The sequence below is a fragment of the Spermophilus citellus genome (assembly GCF_964194105.1).
Source record: "Spermophilus citellus genome assembly, chromosome: 3".
Taxonomy (NCBI): Eukaryota; Metazoa; Chordata; class Mammalia; order Rodentia; family Sciuridae; genus Spermophilus; species Spermophilus citellus.
Genome location: NC_138184.1, coordinates 71,679,574 through 71,695,187, shown reverse-complemented (window position 1 = coordinate 71,695,187; position 15,614 = coordinate 71,679,574). Strand labels below are relative to the sequence as shown.

Genomic DNA, 15,614 nt, shown 5'->3' with positions numbered 1-15,614 from the left:
TGCTATAAACATTGATTTGGTTGTGTCCCTATAGTATGCTGTTTTAAGTCCTTTGGGTATAGACCGAGGAGAGGGATAGCTGGGTCAAATGGTGGTTCCATTCCTGATTGTCCAGTTGCTTTCCATATTGGCTGCACCAATTTGCAGCCCCACCAGCAGTGTATGAGTGTGTGTTTTTCCCCAAATCCTCTTCAACACTCATTGTTATTTGTATTCATAATGGCTGCCATTCTGACTGGAGTGAGATGAAATCTTAAAGTGGTTTTGATTTGCATTTCTCTAATTGCTAGTGATGATGAACATTTTTTCATATATTTGTTGATTGATTGTATATCACCTTCTGAGAATTGTCTGTTTGGGTCCTTTGCCCATTTATTGATTGGGTTATTTGTTTTTTTGGTGCTTAGAGTTTAGTGCTCTATCTGATGTGTGAGGGGTAAAAATTTGCTCCCAAGATGTAGGCTCTCTGTTCATCTTACAGAATGTTTCTTTTTTTTTTTTTAAAGAGAGAGTGAGAGAAAGAGAGAATTTTTAATATTTATTTTTTTTAGTTCTCGGCGGACACAACATCTTTGTTGGTATGTGGTGCTGAGGATCGAACCCGGGCCGCACGCATGCCAGGCGAGCGCGCTACCGCTTGAGCCACATCCCCAGCCCTACAGAATGTTTCTTATGCTGAGTAGAAACTTTTTAGTTTGAGTCCATCCCATTTATTGATTCTTGATTTTAATTCTTGTCCTAATTGAGTCTTATTAAGGAAGTCGGGGCCTAATCCCACATGATGGAGATTAGGGCCTACTTTTTCTTCTATTAGATACAGGGTCTCTGGTTTTGCTCCTAGGTCCTTGATCCATTTTGAGTTGAGTTTTGTACATGGTGAGAGATAGGGGTTTAATTTCATTTTGTTGCATATGGATTTCCAGTTTTCCCAGAACCATTTATTGAAGAAGCTATCTTTTTCTCCAATGCATATTTTTGGCGCCTTTGTCTAATATAAGATAATTGTAATTTTGTGGGTTAGTCTCTGTCCTCTATTCTGTACCATTGGTCTACCAATCTGTTTTGGTGCAAATTCCATGCTGTTTTTGTTACTATTTCTCTGTAGTATACTTAAGGTCTGGTATAGTGATGCCACATGCTTCACTCTTCCTTCTAAGGATTGCTTTAGCTATTCTGGGTCTCTTTATTTTTCCAGATGAATTTCATGATTGCTTTTTCTGTTTCTATGGGGAATGTCATTGAGATTTTGATCGGAATTGCATTAAATCTGTATAGTGTCCAATATAAAATTTATTAATTTAAAGTAGTGTTTTATAATGATATGTCACCTGGTCACTAGGAATATTGGTTGACAGATAATGCCATTTATTAGCAAAGCATACCTGGCCTCTGGGTTGCCTGTGGCCATTTTTGATCAGGCAGGAAAGAAATACAGTGTTCACCAGAAGTGGAGACAAGAGCTGAGGCTAGAACTCCTATTTTGCACAGTCTTATTCCAGGCTCCTCATGCACTAATTCTTCATGTATAAGTTCCTACCTTACACCAAATGCTGTCTTAGAATTAGCAGGGAGCAAGACATAGGAACTTAGATTCTCTGGAAAGACCCAGATATACAAATACACAAACATAGAAAGTTTGATGTGCAGGAGGCTCCATGGTGACAGTACTAAGTGATTAAAAATAATTGCAATATGTTCTCATCTTTCATGCAGGTCGTGGCCGCCCACCTACAGAGCCGCTGCCCGACGGCTGGATTATGACTTTTCATAACTCTGGAGTCCCCGTGTATCTGCACAGAGAGTCTCGGGTGGTCACCTGGTCCAGGCCCTATTTCTTGGGAACAGGAAGCATACGGGTAGGGGAGGCATCAGTTGTGAATTAAGGGTATTTGTATGACTGAAATGTGCCTGTCTATAATGTTTTGTACTGAAGCCAAATGGAGGCTGGTGAAAGGCATCAGGTTTTCAGACTTTGAGTTGTTCTTGTAACCTCTTGCAAATTCGCTGTCCACAGAAACATGACCCTCCTCTGAGTAGCATTCCCTGTCTGCATTATAAGAAAATGAAGGACAATGAGGAACGGGAGCAGAGCAGTGAACTCACCCCCAGTGGGGAAGTGTCCCCTATCAAGCCCCTGAGCCGATCTACAGAACTGGAGTTCTCCCTAGAAGAGCCTGACCCCATGGGCGCAGACTCCGGGCCACCAGATGAGAAGGACCCGCTAGGGGCTGAGGCAGCCCCTGGGGCCCTGGGGCAGGTGAAGGCCAAAGTTGAGGTGTGCAAAGATGAGTCAGTTGGTAAGTTTTCCTAGGGCATTTTCTTCCTTCCTTTCCACTTAGAATCCATCTGCAGGGGTGCTTCTACATCCCACCCCTACCCAGAAATCTTATTTCTCCCACCAAAAGCCATCGTTTCTTGTTCCTAGTTGCATCTATGTGTGTGTTTGCTCCAACATGACTGGAAGGGCCTGTCTCCCTGCTTTTGAGAGAACCTGCCTGAGTGTGGCATTGACAAGTTCCTGTGCTCAGGCTTTTCAGAATCTATATGGTTGAAGCTGCCATACAGGATGAGCAGCCCTTTTCTCCTGGTTACTTATATGATCTTTCCTGAACTCTTAGTTTTTTGGTAGAATGTGCTCTTGTGGTGGTGTTTGAATTTATCCTTATGATCTCAGAATGGACCTTCAGTCCATACTCTTCAATCCATATGTTTCTTAAATTTTGCAGTTGCTTATTAGATACTTTTTGGTGTTTTCTAGTCTCTCCTCCACATCTTTTAGTTTAGTTCTGTCCCCTCAAGTAATAGACCTCTCTTTAGGGTGGCACATCTCTTTCAGCCTACCTGCTGAATCACTTCAAAGAGGACTTTGTTTTCAGCTTCTCCGTGTATTGCTGTACTGCCCATGCTATAACTCAGTTGAGTGTGAGGTGCCCTGGAAGAGGTGTGGGGAGGAGAAAACTGTTGCTGAGGTAGGGGAAGTGGACTGGGAAGACGTCAAGTACAAAGGTCCAAAGGAAGGGAGCTGTCTGGATGTGTTAGTGATTGCAGAAGTGGAGGATGGAAGGGAAGAGAGTGACAAGGTCAGAGTGGTACTGGGAAGCTGCTATTGGAAGTCAGATACTTTTCTTTTTCTTTCTTTTCTTTTTTTGAGGTGCTAGCAATCAAAAAGGGCCTTGTACATGCTAGACCATGTATAAGGTGTACATGCTTGTACACCAACTGAATTATATCCCAGCCTCAGGTACTTATTTTGATAAAGGGAGAGAGAGATCTGAAGATTATGTCATTTTGTTTTTTCTTTCTTTTAAGCTTTTTTTTTTTTTTTCTCATTTTTCACGTTCTTGTTTTTGCTGTAAATAAGATAAAAGAATATCCCAGGGATCTAACCACATGGGACCTGCCAGAATAATTTGAATTGGTAGAGGGAAGAGGCTTGATTTCTTACTTTCTTTACACTTTGAAAGGGACAGGGAAAGGGAAATGGGTATCGTGTGGTCCAGGCTTATTTGACGAGTAGCCTTTCACTATCTTGTGTACAAAGGGAACATGACTCCTGCTTTCAAAGTTTAGTTGGATTCTCTGGTAAATCTTGCACAGATCTGGAGGAATTTCGAAACTACCTGGAGAAGCGTTTTGACTTTGAGCAAGTTACTGTGAAAAAATTTAGGACCTGGGCTGAGCGACGACAGTTCAACCGTGAGATGAAGCGGAAGCAGGCTGAGTCTGAGAGGCCAATCCTACCAGCCAATCAGAAACTCATCACTTTATCCGTGCAGGATGCACCTACAAAGAAAGGTGAATTGGGCTTATAAATGTCAACATCAGCACACATAGTATGTTTGTTTGTTTTAATTCCATTTGTTTAGTGTGTGTACTTTGTGAGTGAATTGCACTTAATTTAGAGCTTATGTTTATCCTATGAATGCAGAGGTCTGCCACATTCACGGTGGTGAGCCCCTAATGAATGATTCAGTAATACAGATGGTGCCAGCTCCCTGAGTACTAGCTTGTGGTATCTCCTCACGCTGTTGCTGAGATGGTCCTTCTTGTCACAGAGTTTGTTATTAACCCCAACGGGAAATCCGAGGTCTGCATCCTTCACGAGTACATGCAGCGTGTCCTCAAAGTTCGCCCTGTTTATAATTTCTTTGAATGTGGTAAGTTTGACTTTCTCCATTTCATTCCTAAAGAATATTTAAAGAATAAATGTCAACATCACTTTGGTATGGGCTAGGGAGGTGGCAGCTGAGTATTTGGAATGGAAGTACAAAGGAAAGTCAAAGAAGTGTATTGCAGATAGGTACTTTGTTTTCACAGAGATGAGGGTGAATGACTCTGTTTCCTTTCTCTAGTTCTTCCCATTTGCCTTGCTGTCTCTTGACCTTGTATTGTCTCAGAGCCTTGTGAGGAAGGCGTCTCTACTGTGCCTTGGGTCCTTTCCTGGTTCCTGATACCCCTAGTGGATGAATAGACCTTAGATTGCCACATCCCACCAGCTATCTTGCATGATATCTTCCTCACATTTTTATGTAAATTAGCCTGTTTTTGGAAGTCAAAGCCTGGTTGTTTCTCTAGTTCACTGCATCCTGTGATTCCCCACTCCTAATAGTCCTGTGTTCCATCTTTCAGAGGCTTTATCCGTATTCCAGGAGGCTCTGCCTCTAGCTCCTGCTTTCCCTTTGACTCAGTCTCTCATGGTTCTCCATTTTTGTCAATTTTTCCATTTGTGCTGTCTGTTCCTGACCATCCTCATTCCTGTCTTTACACTTTAGGGATTCTGTGGTCTTTGCAGATGAGCTGACTTGCTCTCTGCAGAGATGGCTGTCAATGTGGGCAGATTGTGTGTGTACATACTTTATGTCTTGGCAAGTGTGTTTTAAAACAAGTAATTTTAACTTTAAGAGAACCCAAGTGAACCTTTTGGTGCCTCGGTGACCATTGATGGTGTGACTTATGGATCTGGAACTGCAAGCAGCAAAAAACTTGCGAAGAATAAAGCTGGTAATGTGTTTACTTCAGTGTCCTGGAGACATATGATGCCTGCTGGGTTTGCCTTCACCTTGTTAAGGGAGGGGCTGAGCAGTGGCAACAGGTGTGGGTGTGTGGGTGGGGCACATTGACATTATTTATGTAATCATCTACTTGATTTTTAATATTACATGTTCATTGGAGTAGACTCAAATAGGGTAAAGTATGAAACTTGAAAGTAGAACAGAAACTCCCTCTCTGCCAAATGACAGGTGGGCTAGTGTCTTCTGTGCTTGCCCTGTCCATGCACTGGTTAGAGTATACTTTAGAGCCAACTGGGCCTTGCTGGGTGCATATTGTAGAACAAATTTGTTTTGAAACTGAGCAAAATGTGGGCATGTCAGTAAAGAGAAGAGGTGGATCAGCATGCTGCCACTATTCTCAAGTGGTTTTTACATTTTTGGGCCTATTTCCTGAGTTTTTTAGACACTACAGTAGGGAGTAAGTGCTCATTACACACAGCTTATCTTATCTCCTGGAAAACTGGTGTTTACTAGTTCAAATCCATTGCTGTTTTGTACCATGTCCTTCCTATTCACTTCTATTACTGGCCCTCATAGTAATTGGCATTCTTTTACTAAAGCCATTTTGCTTAATATTGTTTTATTTGGCCTCCTCTATGGAAAGTACACATAGCAGAATAATGTTGGTTGTCCTTCCCAGCCCTTAAATCCACAGGCGTATTCTTGAGGTTTCTCCCATTGTTATGTTGTCTCCCAGAGCAGGTCTGCCCTGTACAGAGCAGAAAATGTGTACAGTTTCACTGGATTTCGGGGCAGTGAAAATCTTTTCTGCTTCTAGAACTCAAGAGTGTCCCTCTGTGTTGCTTTTTTGTGGTGGTGAATGCTGAGAACAATGGGAAACCTTTCTGCATTGTGTTTACTGTTATTTCCTCTGCATGGCTGATCCAAGGCTTACACTGTCCACTTCAGTCACCAGGAAGGCCTACTGACAGTGTTAGAGAGATTCTACCTAAAACTGGTTTTACCAAGGTTTTGAGCATATAATCTACAAATGGGGCCTGGTGTAGGGTGGAAATATTCTGGGGTATGGTCTGGGCTGTCCCCTTGGCAGTGTCACTGTTTGCTGCCCAAGTGCTGGTATTTGCTTCCTCCACCCAGACTCTAGTACTAGACATCTACATTGGAATGTCTTTTTTACTTATTTATTTTGCTGCGATGTCTTGCTGGCAATTGAACTTTGGCTGGGTCAGACTGAATCATCAGCACATGGACTGTTACACTTACTTCTCCTAGCCAGTGGTGGGTAGCAGCCCTGTTCATGTGGGTGTCATCCCCTTGCTCTGCCCTGTATATATTCTCTCCAGAATGTACCTCAGATCTAGTTGCCTTACCTTGCCCATGGCAGCCACTTCCCTGAACCCTGTTCTGGATACCTGCAGTAGCCTGCTATCAGGCCTCTCTGTTGGCCCTCTCAAAGTTATTTTTTCACACACCACCAATGCAGTTCTAAAACACATCCGAACTCCTCTTTTGCCTGTGATGAGAACTTCATGGTAAAAGTATACACACTTGGTATGGCTTGTGAAGCTTCTTGTAGCCTGTCCCATTATTGCCCTTCCTTAGGATGTGCTTTTTTTCTTATCCTATCCTGACCCTGCCTCTAAAATGCTTCCCCAGGGCTCTTGCTTACACCTCTGAGCTGTGGAGATGGGAACTAGCACAGGGCTCACTCTATAGCCAGTGTACCTGGCTTCCCTTTTAGCTAGAGCCCCAGAAAGAGGGCTGTGTTTACTCTCTCACCCTTGGGCTTTTTCTTTTTATAGCCCGAGCCACACTGGAAATTCTTATTCCTGATTTTGTTAAACAGACCTCTGAGGAGAAGCCAAAAGACAGTGAAGAACTGGAGGTGAGTTCTTATGGTCCTGCTCTGTTTAGAATTATGGCTGCAGTGTAGCCACCTGCCCTATTGACCTGATCTGAGGCTTGCCCACAGGCCGTGCCCATGTCCTCTGTGCCCTGATTTAGTCATCCAGCCTCCAGGTTATTGTTCATACTTCATAAAAGAGAAAACTTGCTTGTCTTTTGTGCAATCAGGGAAAAATTGTCCTTTTTTGTTGGAGATTTTTGTCCCTTTGTTTTGCCACATTGAGTGTACACTATAAATGTAGATCTGTGGTGGGAATGAACCTTTGAGGTAGAATCTATAAGATTTTGATTGTTCTTTATGTTTTAAGAACCGTTTAAATCTAGTTGTAAACTTTTTAGGGTGAATATGATTTTATGGTTATTTTTAGCAAGGACTTTTCAAATTCTGAAGGATAGATTCTTTTTTTTTATGACAGCTTTATTGAGATAATATGTATACACTATAAAATTTTACCTTTCTTAAAAAATATTTATTTTTTAATTGTAGTTGGACACAATACCTTTATTTTATTTATTTTTATGTAGTGCTAAGGATTGAACCCAGGGCCTCACACATGCTATTCGAGTGCTCTACTGCTGAGCCACAACCCTAGCTCTATATTTACCTTTTAAAAACTACAACTCAGTGGATTTTTGTATTTTCAGTGTTGGACCACCATCACAACTGTTTAATTTTAGAATATTTTTATCACTCAAAAGAAACTCAAAACCTATTAGCAAGTCACTCCCAGTTCTTCTTGTTTTTCAGCCCCTGACAACCACTAATTTGCTTTCTGATCTTGTAATTTTCTAGTTTCAGATATTTCATATAAATGGAATCTTATCATATGTAGTCTTTTGTGACTGGTTTCCTTCACTAGTATGCTGCATTGTTAGCTGTAGGTTATCAGAATGAGGATGCTTCCTTTTATTTCTGGTTGTGCTGAATTTTTTAATTATTTTGAGACAGAATCTCACTATGTTGTTCAGGTTGGACTTGGACTCCTAGGCTCAAGTGAGCAGTCTACCTCAGCCTCCAGAGTAGCTGGGATTATAAACATGTGCCACCACATCCAATTTACTACTGAGTGTTTTCTTTCTGTTTTTGGTGATGCTGGGAATCAAACCAAAGGCCTTGTGCTTGCTAGGCAGGTGCTTTACTGCTGAGCTATATCCCAAGTCCCTGCTGAGAATTTTTTGGAGTTTGTTAGATGCCTTTCTACTTCTATTGAGATAGGTGATCATGTGGTTTTATTTTTTATTTTATTATGGTTTATCTTAGTATGGTGTATTACATTGAGTTTTAGATATTAAACCAACTTTGTATTCTTGATAAATTCCACTTTGTCGTACCATATAATCATTTTTACGTGTTGCTGGACTTAGTTTGCTAGTATTTTGTAAAAGATTTTTGCATCTGTATTTAGAAGGAACATTGGTCTATAGTTTTCTTGTGTTGTCTTTGTCTGGTGTACTTATCAGAGTAATATTTGCTTTCTGGAACAAGCTGAACTTGAGATCCTATATCTTTTTTTTTCCCCTGATTGTATACAAAATATATTCACACCAATTCTTGTCTTCATATGTATACTTTGGATAATAATGATCACCACATTCCACCATCATTTTTTTTTTAAAGTAAACTTTCTAATGTACTTTCTTTTACTATTTTTTTTAGATATTTTCATAGTGGTTTTTCTAGGAATGCTAATAACATATAAACCTATTACAACAGCTAGTTCAGATTAATACCAACTTTAGTTGCATGTAAAAATTTGTTCCTATTGTAGTAGGTACTATGATTGAGCCCAGGACCTTGTGCTTACTCTCACCACTGAGCTACATCCCCAGGCCCCTCTGGGGATCAGGCCTCTCTGTTGGCCCTCTCAAAGTTATTTTTTCACACACCACCAATGCAGTTCTAAAACACCTTTTAAAAAAATTTTACTTTGAGACAGGGTCTTATAAATTGCCCTTGCTGGCCTTGATCTGAGCCTCCAGAGAACCCTGTATTGTAGGTATACATCATCATGTCTAGCTTAGAACAAATTTTTTTGCTTTTCAGTCTTTTGTCATCCACTGCTCTCTGACTTTTGTGGTTTCTGAAGAGAAATGCTGGTACTCTTATTGAGGCTAGCTTGTATTTGCTGAATCCCTTTTTTTGCTGCTTAGAGATTCTCTTCTTTGACCTTCAGCAGATGTGTCTAGGTGTGGATTTCTTTAAGTTGAGCTTCTTTGATGCGTAAATGAAAGTTTTTCATTCAACTAGGGAAGTTTCAGCCACTGTTTCCTCAAATATTCTTTTTGCTGTTTTATTTCCCTGCTTTCTAGAACTCTAATCAATGTAAATTGTTATATCTAATAGTAAATTATTCCACAGGTTTCTGAATCTATTTTTCTTCATTCCTTTTTTTCTTTCTGTTCTTCAGACTGGATAATCTCAATTGATCTATTTGTAAGTTTGCTGATCTTTCTTCTGCCTGTCTGAATCTCCTGGGGAACTTCTCTAGTGACTATTTCATAATTCTCTCTCTCTCAACTCTCTCTCTTTTAGCAGTGTTGGGGATTGAACCCAGGGCATGATGCTGTGCAGGCGCTTAGCCATTGTGCTACACCTCCAGTTTCTCTTTATTGATATTCTGTATTTTGCAACATATTCTTTTTTATTTATTTATTTTTTAGTTGTAGTTGGACACAATATTTGATTGATTTATATGTGGTGCTGAGGATTGAACCCAGGACCCCACACGTGCCAGGCAAGTGCTCTGCCACTGAGCCACAACGCCAGCCCCATTGCAACATATTCTTAAATTGCTCCCTTTTTTTTCAGCATTCTTCTACAAGCTTTATTAATATTTCATCAGTGTTTTACCATAACATTGCTATTTTACAGATCAAAAAACTAAAATTTTAAGCTGATTATAGTACCGCAGTAATCCCAGAGGATGAGAGGCTGAGGCATGAGGATCTCAAGTCTGAGGCCAGCCTCAGCAACTTAGGGAGATCCTGTCTCAAATAAATAAAATAAATAAATAAATAAATAAATAAATAGGGCTGGGGATGTGGCTCAGTGGTTAAGCACCCCCTGGGTTCAATCTGCAGTATCCCCCCTGCCCAACAACAACAACAACAAAAGAAAAACCTAAAATTTTTAGCGAAATTAAGTAACTTGACCAAGGTTACACAGCTAGAAAGAAAACCAATATTCAGATGCAGACTACAAGAACTCTTTGCCTAATGAAGCTGTAAGTCTTCCTTTTCTTTCTTTCTTTCTTTCTTTCTTTCTTTCTTTCTTTCTTTCTTTCTTTCTTTCTTTCTTTCTTTTAACAATACTGAAACTCAAAGGTACTTTAATATCGAGTCACATCTGTAGCTCTTTTTATTTTTATTTAAATTTTTTATTTTTTATTTTTTTGGTACTTGGGATTGAACTCAGGGTCACTCAGCTACTAAGTCACTATTTTGTATTTTATTTAGAGACAGGGTCTCACTGAGTTGCTCAGCACCTTGCCGTTGCTGAGGCAAGCTTTGAACTTGCGATCTTCCTGCCTTGGCCTCCTAAGCCATTGGGATTATAGGCGTGTGCCACTGTGCCGGCTTAGTTCTTTTTATTTGTTCTAATTAGTTATACATGACAGTAGAATGCAGTTTGACACATCATACATAAATGGAGTATAACTTCTCATTCTTCTGGTTGTATAATCATACTGGTCATATAATCTTATATGTACATTGTGTAATAATGTCTGATTCATTCTACTGTTCTTCCTACCCCGATACCCTCTCCCCTGCCTTTATTCCCCTTTGCCTAATCCAAAGTTCCTCTATTTTTCCTTAGCACCCCACCACCACCATTGTGAGTCTGCATATCAAAGAAAACATTTGGTCTTCATTTTTTGGGATTGGCTTATTTCGCTTATCATGATATATTCTCCAGGTCCATCTTTAATTCTTTAGACAGGATTTCTTTTAGTTTGATTTTTTTATAGGTCATTTAAAGTCTTTGTCTGGTAATTTCCAACTTTCTTAGGGATAGTTTGTATTAACTTCCCCGCCCCCCGCCCCAACATGTGGACTATATGTACTTTATTGTTTTTTTTGCATGTCTTGCCATTTAAAATAATATGTGGCAACTCTGAAAATCAGATTCCTACCCCTCCCCAAAGTTTATTGTTTATGCTGTTTATTATTGTTGCTATCTATTTGGTGACCATATTAGTTTGCTAGGACTACTGTAACAAAATATAACAAAACAGGTGACTTAAACAACAATAATTTATTGTCTTATAGTTCTGGATGCTAGAAGTCCAAAATCAAAATGTCAGACCAGTTAGTTCTTTCAAGGGCTGTGAGGGAAGGCCTTTCTTTTGGTTTGGAGATGGCTGTCTTCATGTTCATGCCTTTCTCCTTGGAGGCATGTTTGTCTCCAAATAAGGACACAAGTCATATTGGATTAGGGCTTACCCTAGTGACCTTGTTTTGTGTCACATGATTACCTCTGTAAAGACCCTATCTTTAAGTGTCTGGAATTGTGGCTCAGTGGCAGAGCGCTTGCCTAGCATGTGTGAGGCTCTGGGTTTGAATCTGAGCACCACGTATCAATAAATAAAATAAAGCTCCATTGACAACTTAAAAAAAAAAATATATATATATATATATATATTTTTTTTTTTTAATATTTATTTTTTAGTTTTTGGCGGACACAACTTCCTTGTTTTGTATGTGGGTCTGAGGATCGAACCCAGGCCGCACACATGCCAGGCCAGCGCGCTACTGCTTGAGCCACATCCCCAGCCCCTAAAAAAATATTAAAAAAAAAAACCCTATCTTTAAATACATTCACATTATGAGATACTAAGAGTAAGGACTCCAACATGAACATTTTAGGGGGAGACAATTCAACCTGTAATTATAATGACTTTCCCAGACTAACTTTGAGAAGTCTATGTTCTTTTTAACATGTGCCTACCAAGTGAGTCACTGTTGCATTAGCTTAGTGGTCGATTGATGATTGGACAGAGATTTCCTTAAACTGTCCAGACCAGTAAGTCTCCCATCCTATGCTGAGGGGCTCTATATGCTTGTTGGGGCCTCTTCTGTGGTGCTGCAGGGATTGGCAGCTCTGCAGTAGCCTTTCCTTCCACCCATGCACAACCTTCAGGCCTCCTAAATGGAGCAGTTAAGGCTTTCTCAGGTCTTTTCTGTGCCATCTAGATCCCTAGACATTGAAAAGCTTTTCAAAGTTCTATATGAACACCTCATTCCCCAGCTTTTCCTTATAAGATTTTTGGCCAACTTCTCGTTTGCACTACTAGTAGCACAGCCTCAAGCAACTGCAGTATGAGGCTGTTATCACTGATTACTTTTGCCAAAATGCCCTGGGGAACTGGACTATTTTTCCTCAGTGAGCTCTAAGTCAGGGCAAACAGAAAAGTCCTGCCATGAGGCTTTTCCAGAGAGCTGCTAGATAGGCAAAAGAGTGACAGTTCTCTGGGGTTAAGGTCTTGGGAACACATTCTGCCTTCAGTGGCTGCCACAGAATTGGTGTGAGTGGATGGGAAAGGGCAGGTTAAAGGGCCATAGAGTTCACTGTTCTCACCAACATTTAACTGCTTTTCTTGAATAAATACTCCTTAGATTGTTGAAAGCCTTTGTTAAGTTTCAGAGTTCTGCAAAAGTTGATTTAACAATTTTTGCTAGTGTTCTTTTGTGGAGGAGCAGATTTTGAAGATCATTATTTCACCATTCCAAAAGTGCTTTAGGATGCATTAAAATTTCTTTTTTTATCTTTGTGAACTGATTAATATAAATATGTAGTGTTAAATTGCTCTTAAGTTTCTAAATGTTTTTTGTGCTTTATGAAACTTATTTTGTCATGGATGGTCCACACAGATAGATCAGAGATGCCATTCTGTGTAGGTACAGTCTTATCAAAAGACAAAATTGCAACAAACTTAGTTTAGAGATCTTAATTGGTTTTATTTGCAATTCTATATTTGGGCAATTTGTAATTCCATATAGAGTGAGTGGTCTGATTGGCTGAGCAGAGGTATTTGGTTTTATAGAGAGGGACTGAAGAAAGATGGAACAAAGAACAAAAAGTAGATTGGTCATTTCGAAGTTACTTTCCTTATTAGAAGAATAGAAAAAATAACTTTTTTGGGGGTGGGGTGGGGGTGGGGGGTACTGGGGACTGAACCCAGGGGCGCTTAACCATGGAACCATATCCCCAACCCTTTTTTATATTTTATTTAGAGACAGGGTCTTACTGAGTTGCTTAGGGCCTTGCAGCTAGGGCTTTGAACTCATGATCCTCTTGCCTTAGCCTCCTTAGTTGCTGGGATTATAGGGTGTGCCACTGCACTCTGGCCTGATTTCTTGGAAGATCAGATAACAATTTAGTTTTGTTGCTAACTTTTGGCCCCAAACTGGAGGTCCTTTTCTCCTCTCAGAATTGTGGACCCAATGATAAGACCAAGTTCTAACTTAGCAGTGAAGGAAGATTTATTGTTAACTAAGATAATAGGAGAAATAGGGAGAAAGGCTCACTGACCCACTTCTGAGATTATTTTATATATATATAAAGAAATGAGGGAGAGGTTAGGCTAATTATATTCATGTCTTTTCTGTGAATGGACAGAGAATTTTTAGGAATTTGGGTGTCACCTTCTTTTATTCCTTTTATGGTTCTTTCCTATCCTTGTCATGGCAGTTGTCAACTGTTATGGTATTGTCGTTTATCATGCAGATAGAATTATATGAAGTTAAAATGTTTGGCAGTCAACTCTGGCAACCATCTTAGAACCAATCAATTTTGGGTAGCTTACCTGAATGGGTACTACTTCTAGCTTAAGGGCATCTTGTCTTCAAAGACAAACAAGATTAGGGCAGAATTCTTAGTGAGAACTTAAACAACTTAGCAAGACCCTCCCTTTCTCAAAATAAAAAATAACCCTAGGTTCAATCTCTGATTAAAACAAAACCAAAAAATTAGGACAGGACTAGGTCCCCTAACATACAAGATTAGAATGGGGTAAGAGTTTTGGTTTGGAAACATAGAACTTTATATCATTGGATGGACTACATTTTGATTTTTAGTCTTTTTTTCTGGTGGGGGGTGGTGTCTCAAACTTAGTCCAAAACATCCTGTAATTCTTTTTTGACCAAGGATTGAACCCAGGGATGCTTAACTACTGAGCCACATCCCCAGCCCTTTTTATATATATATTTTTTATTTTGAGACAGGATCTCACTAACTTGTTAAGTTGCTGAGACTGGCTTTGAACTCTTGATCCTCCTGCCTCAGCTTCCTGAGCCTCTGGAATTACAAAGAGATTCCACTATTCCTGGGGCATCCTGTAATTTTTTAGTCTCCAAGTACTAAACTTCTCCAGTAAAAGTTGCATTTCAGCTTATTTTCTGAATGACTCAACTATGGGGAAAATGGTTTTTCAGGGCAGCCTTCTGAATAATGTCTGCTAAGACTCCCTTGTGGCCATTTGCACTCTGAGGACAGGATTTGAGGTTGATGGCACTTAGCCACGTAGGGTTCACAGCACCATCCTGAATGGTGACTCTGCCTGTCCTGTGATAATAGGGAACTGTGTGTGTGTGTGTGTGTGTGTGTGTGTGTGTGTGTGTACATGCACAGAAGTACGAGTAAGTGACTGGGTTCTGGTATTGGGGATGGTCCAGCTGTAAGTTAGTTTCTCAGCATATACTCTGGGACTTGTCTGGGAAGTGGACCAGAGACTGTACTGGAAAGTAGCTCTAAAAAGAGATTTTCCTAGGTGAAGAAGAAAATGTAGGGGAGGAGTGCTGCTCAAGTAGCTTCAATTAGGTTTGGAAATCCCCCAAATCTCCCCTTGTGTGGAGTCTTTTCCACACCAGTCTTCGAATTATCTGAAACCAACTGTGTGTCTGATAATTCAGTTCTGACACTGTCTACTTTGAGTTAATGTCAGATCTTACAAGGTAAAGAGCTCAGTCTCACAAGGCTCATCCCACAAATGGGGGACCCCTGGCTACTGACATTCCTACTCAGCCAGCTACAAATTTGGGGATTCCCACAAGCTTCTGTCAAGTTCATTAGTTTTCTAGAATGACTTCCAGAACTCAGGAAAACATTTTGCTTATTACATTTGTTATTAAAGGATAAATGAGTGGCCAGAAGAAAAGTTACATATGGTGAAGTTTGGAAGGATCCTAAGTGCAAGAACATTTATGTCTGGGGAGTTGGGGCATACTGCCCTTCTGTCATGTGATGTGTTCATAAAAAAGGGAGCTCCCTGAATATCCATCTAGAAATTTTATGACTCATTCTCTAGTCATCCTCCTCTCCCGCTGTGGTCAGGGTTAGGGTTGAAAGTTCCTACCCTCTAATCCCATGTTTGATCTTTTTGGGTACCAGCCCCAATGTTGATATTCTAAAAGAACTCCTTTATCTATCTCATTAGCATAAGCTTGGATATGATGGTGTAGGTTGTTTTATTTTGGGGTGGTTTTGTGTTGTTGTTCTGGAATTTAACCCAGAGCCTTACCTTGCCTTGCCACTTGGCCTTTACCACTGAGCTATATCCCTAGGTCCTACTGGGTTATTTTGAATAATAAAAGATACTGGCATCACTCAGGAATACCTCAGGTTTTAGGAGCTATGTGCTCAGGATTGGAGACCATACAAGACGTATTTTTATTATACCACACCTTGGTATAAGAGAT

At 40.2% G+C, this 15,614-nt stretch overlaps 1 protein-coding gene across 4 annotated transcripts in view; it reads left to right on the top strand.

Annotated features, from left to right (window-relative positions):
- The window catches only part of DGCR8 (DGCR8 microprocessor complex subunit), a 37,820-nt gene that overhangs the window by 10,375 nt on the left and 11,831 nt on the right, over positions 1-15,614 (top strand). For all 4 annotated transcript variants that reach the window (XM_081284272.1, XM_081284274.1, XM_081284275.1 and 1 more), the window contains 6 exons: positions 1,714-1,856; positions 2,015-2,297; positions 3,598-3,795; positions 4,056-4,157; positions 4,903-5,001; positions 6,815-6,897. In XM_081284272.1, the coding sequence (XP_081140398.1) occupies positions 1,714-1,856; positions 2,015-2,297; positions 3,598-3,795; positions 4,056-4,157; positions 4,903-5,001; positions 6,815-6,897 (908 nt within the window). The remainder of the gene's footprint in view (positions 1-1,713; positions 1,857-2,014; positions 2,298-3,597; positions 3,796-4,055; positions 4,158-4,902; positions 5,002-6,814; positions 6,898-15,614) is intronic.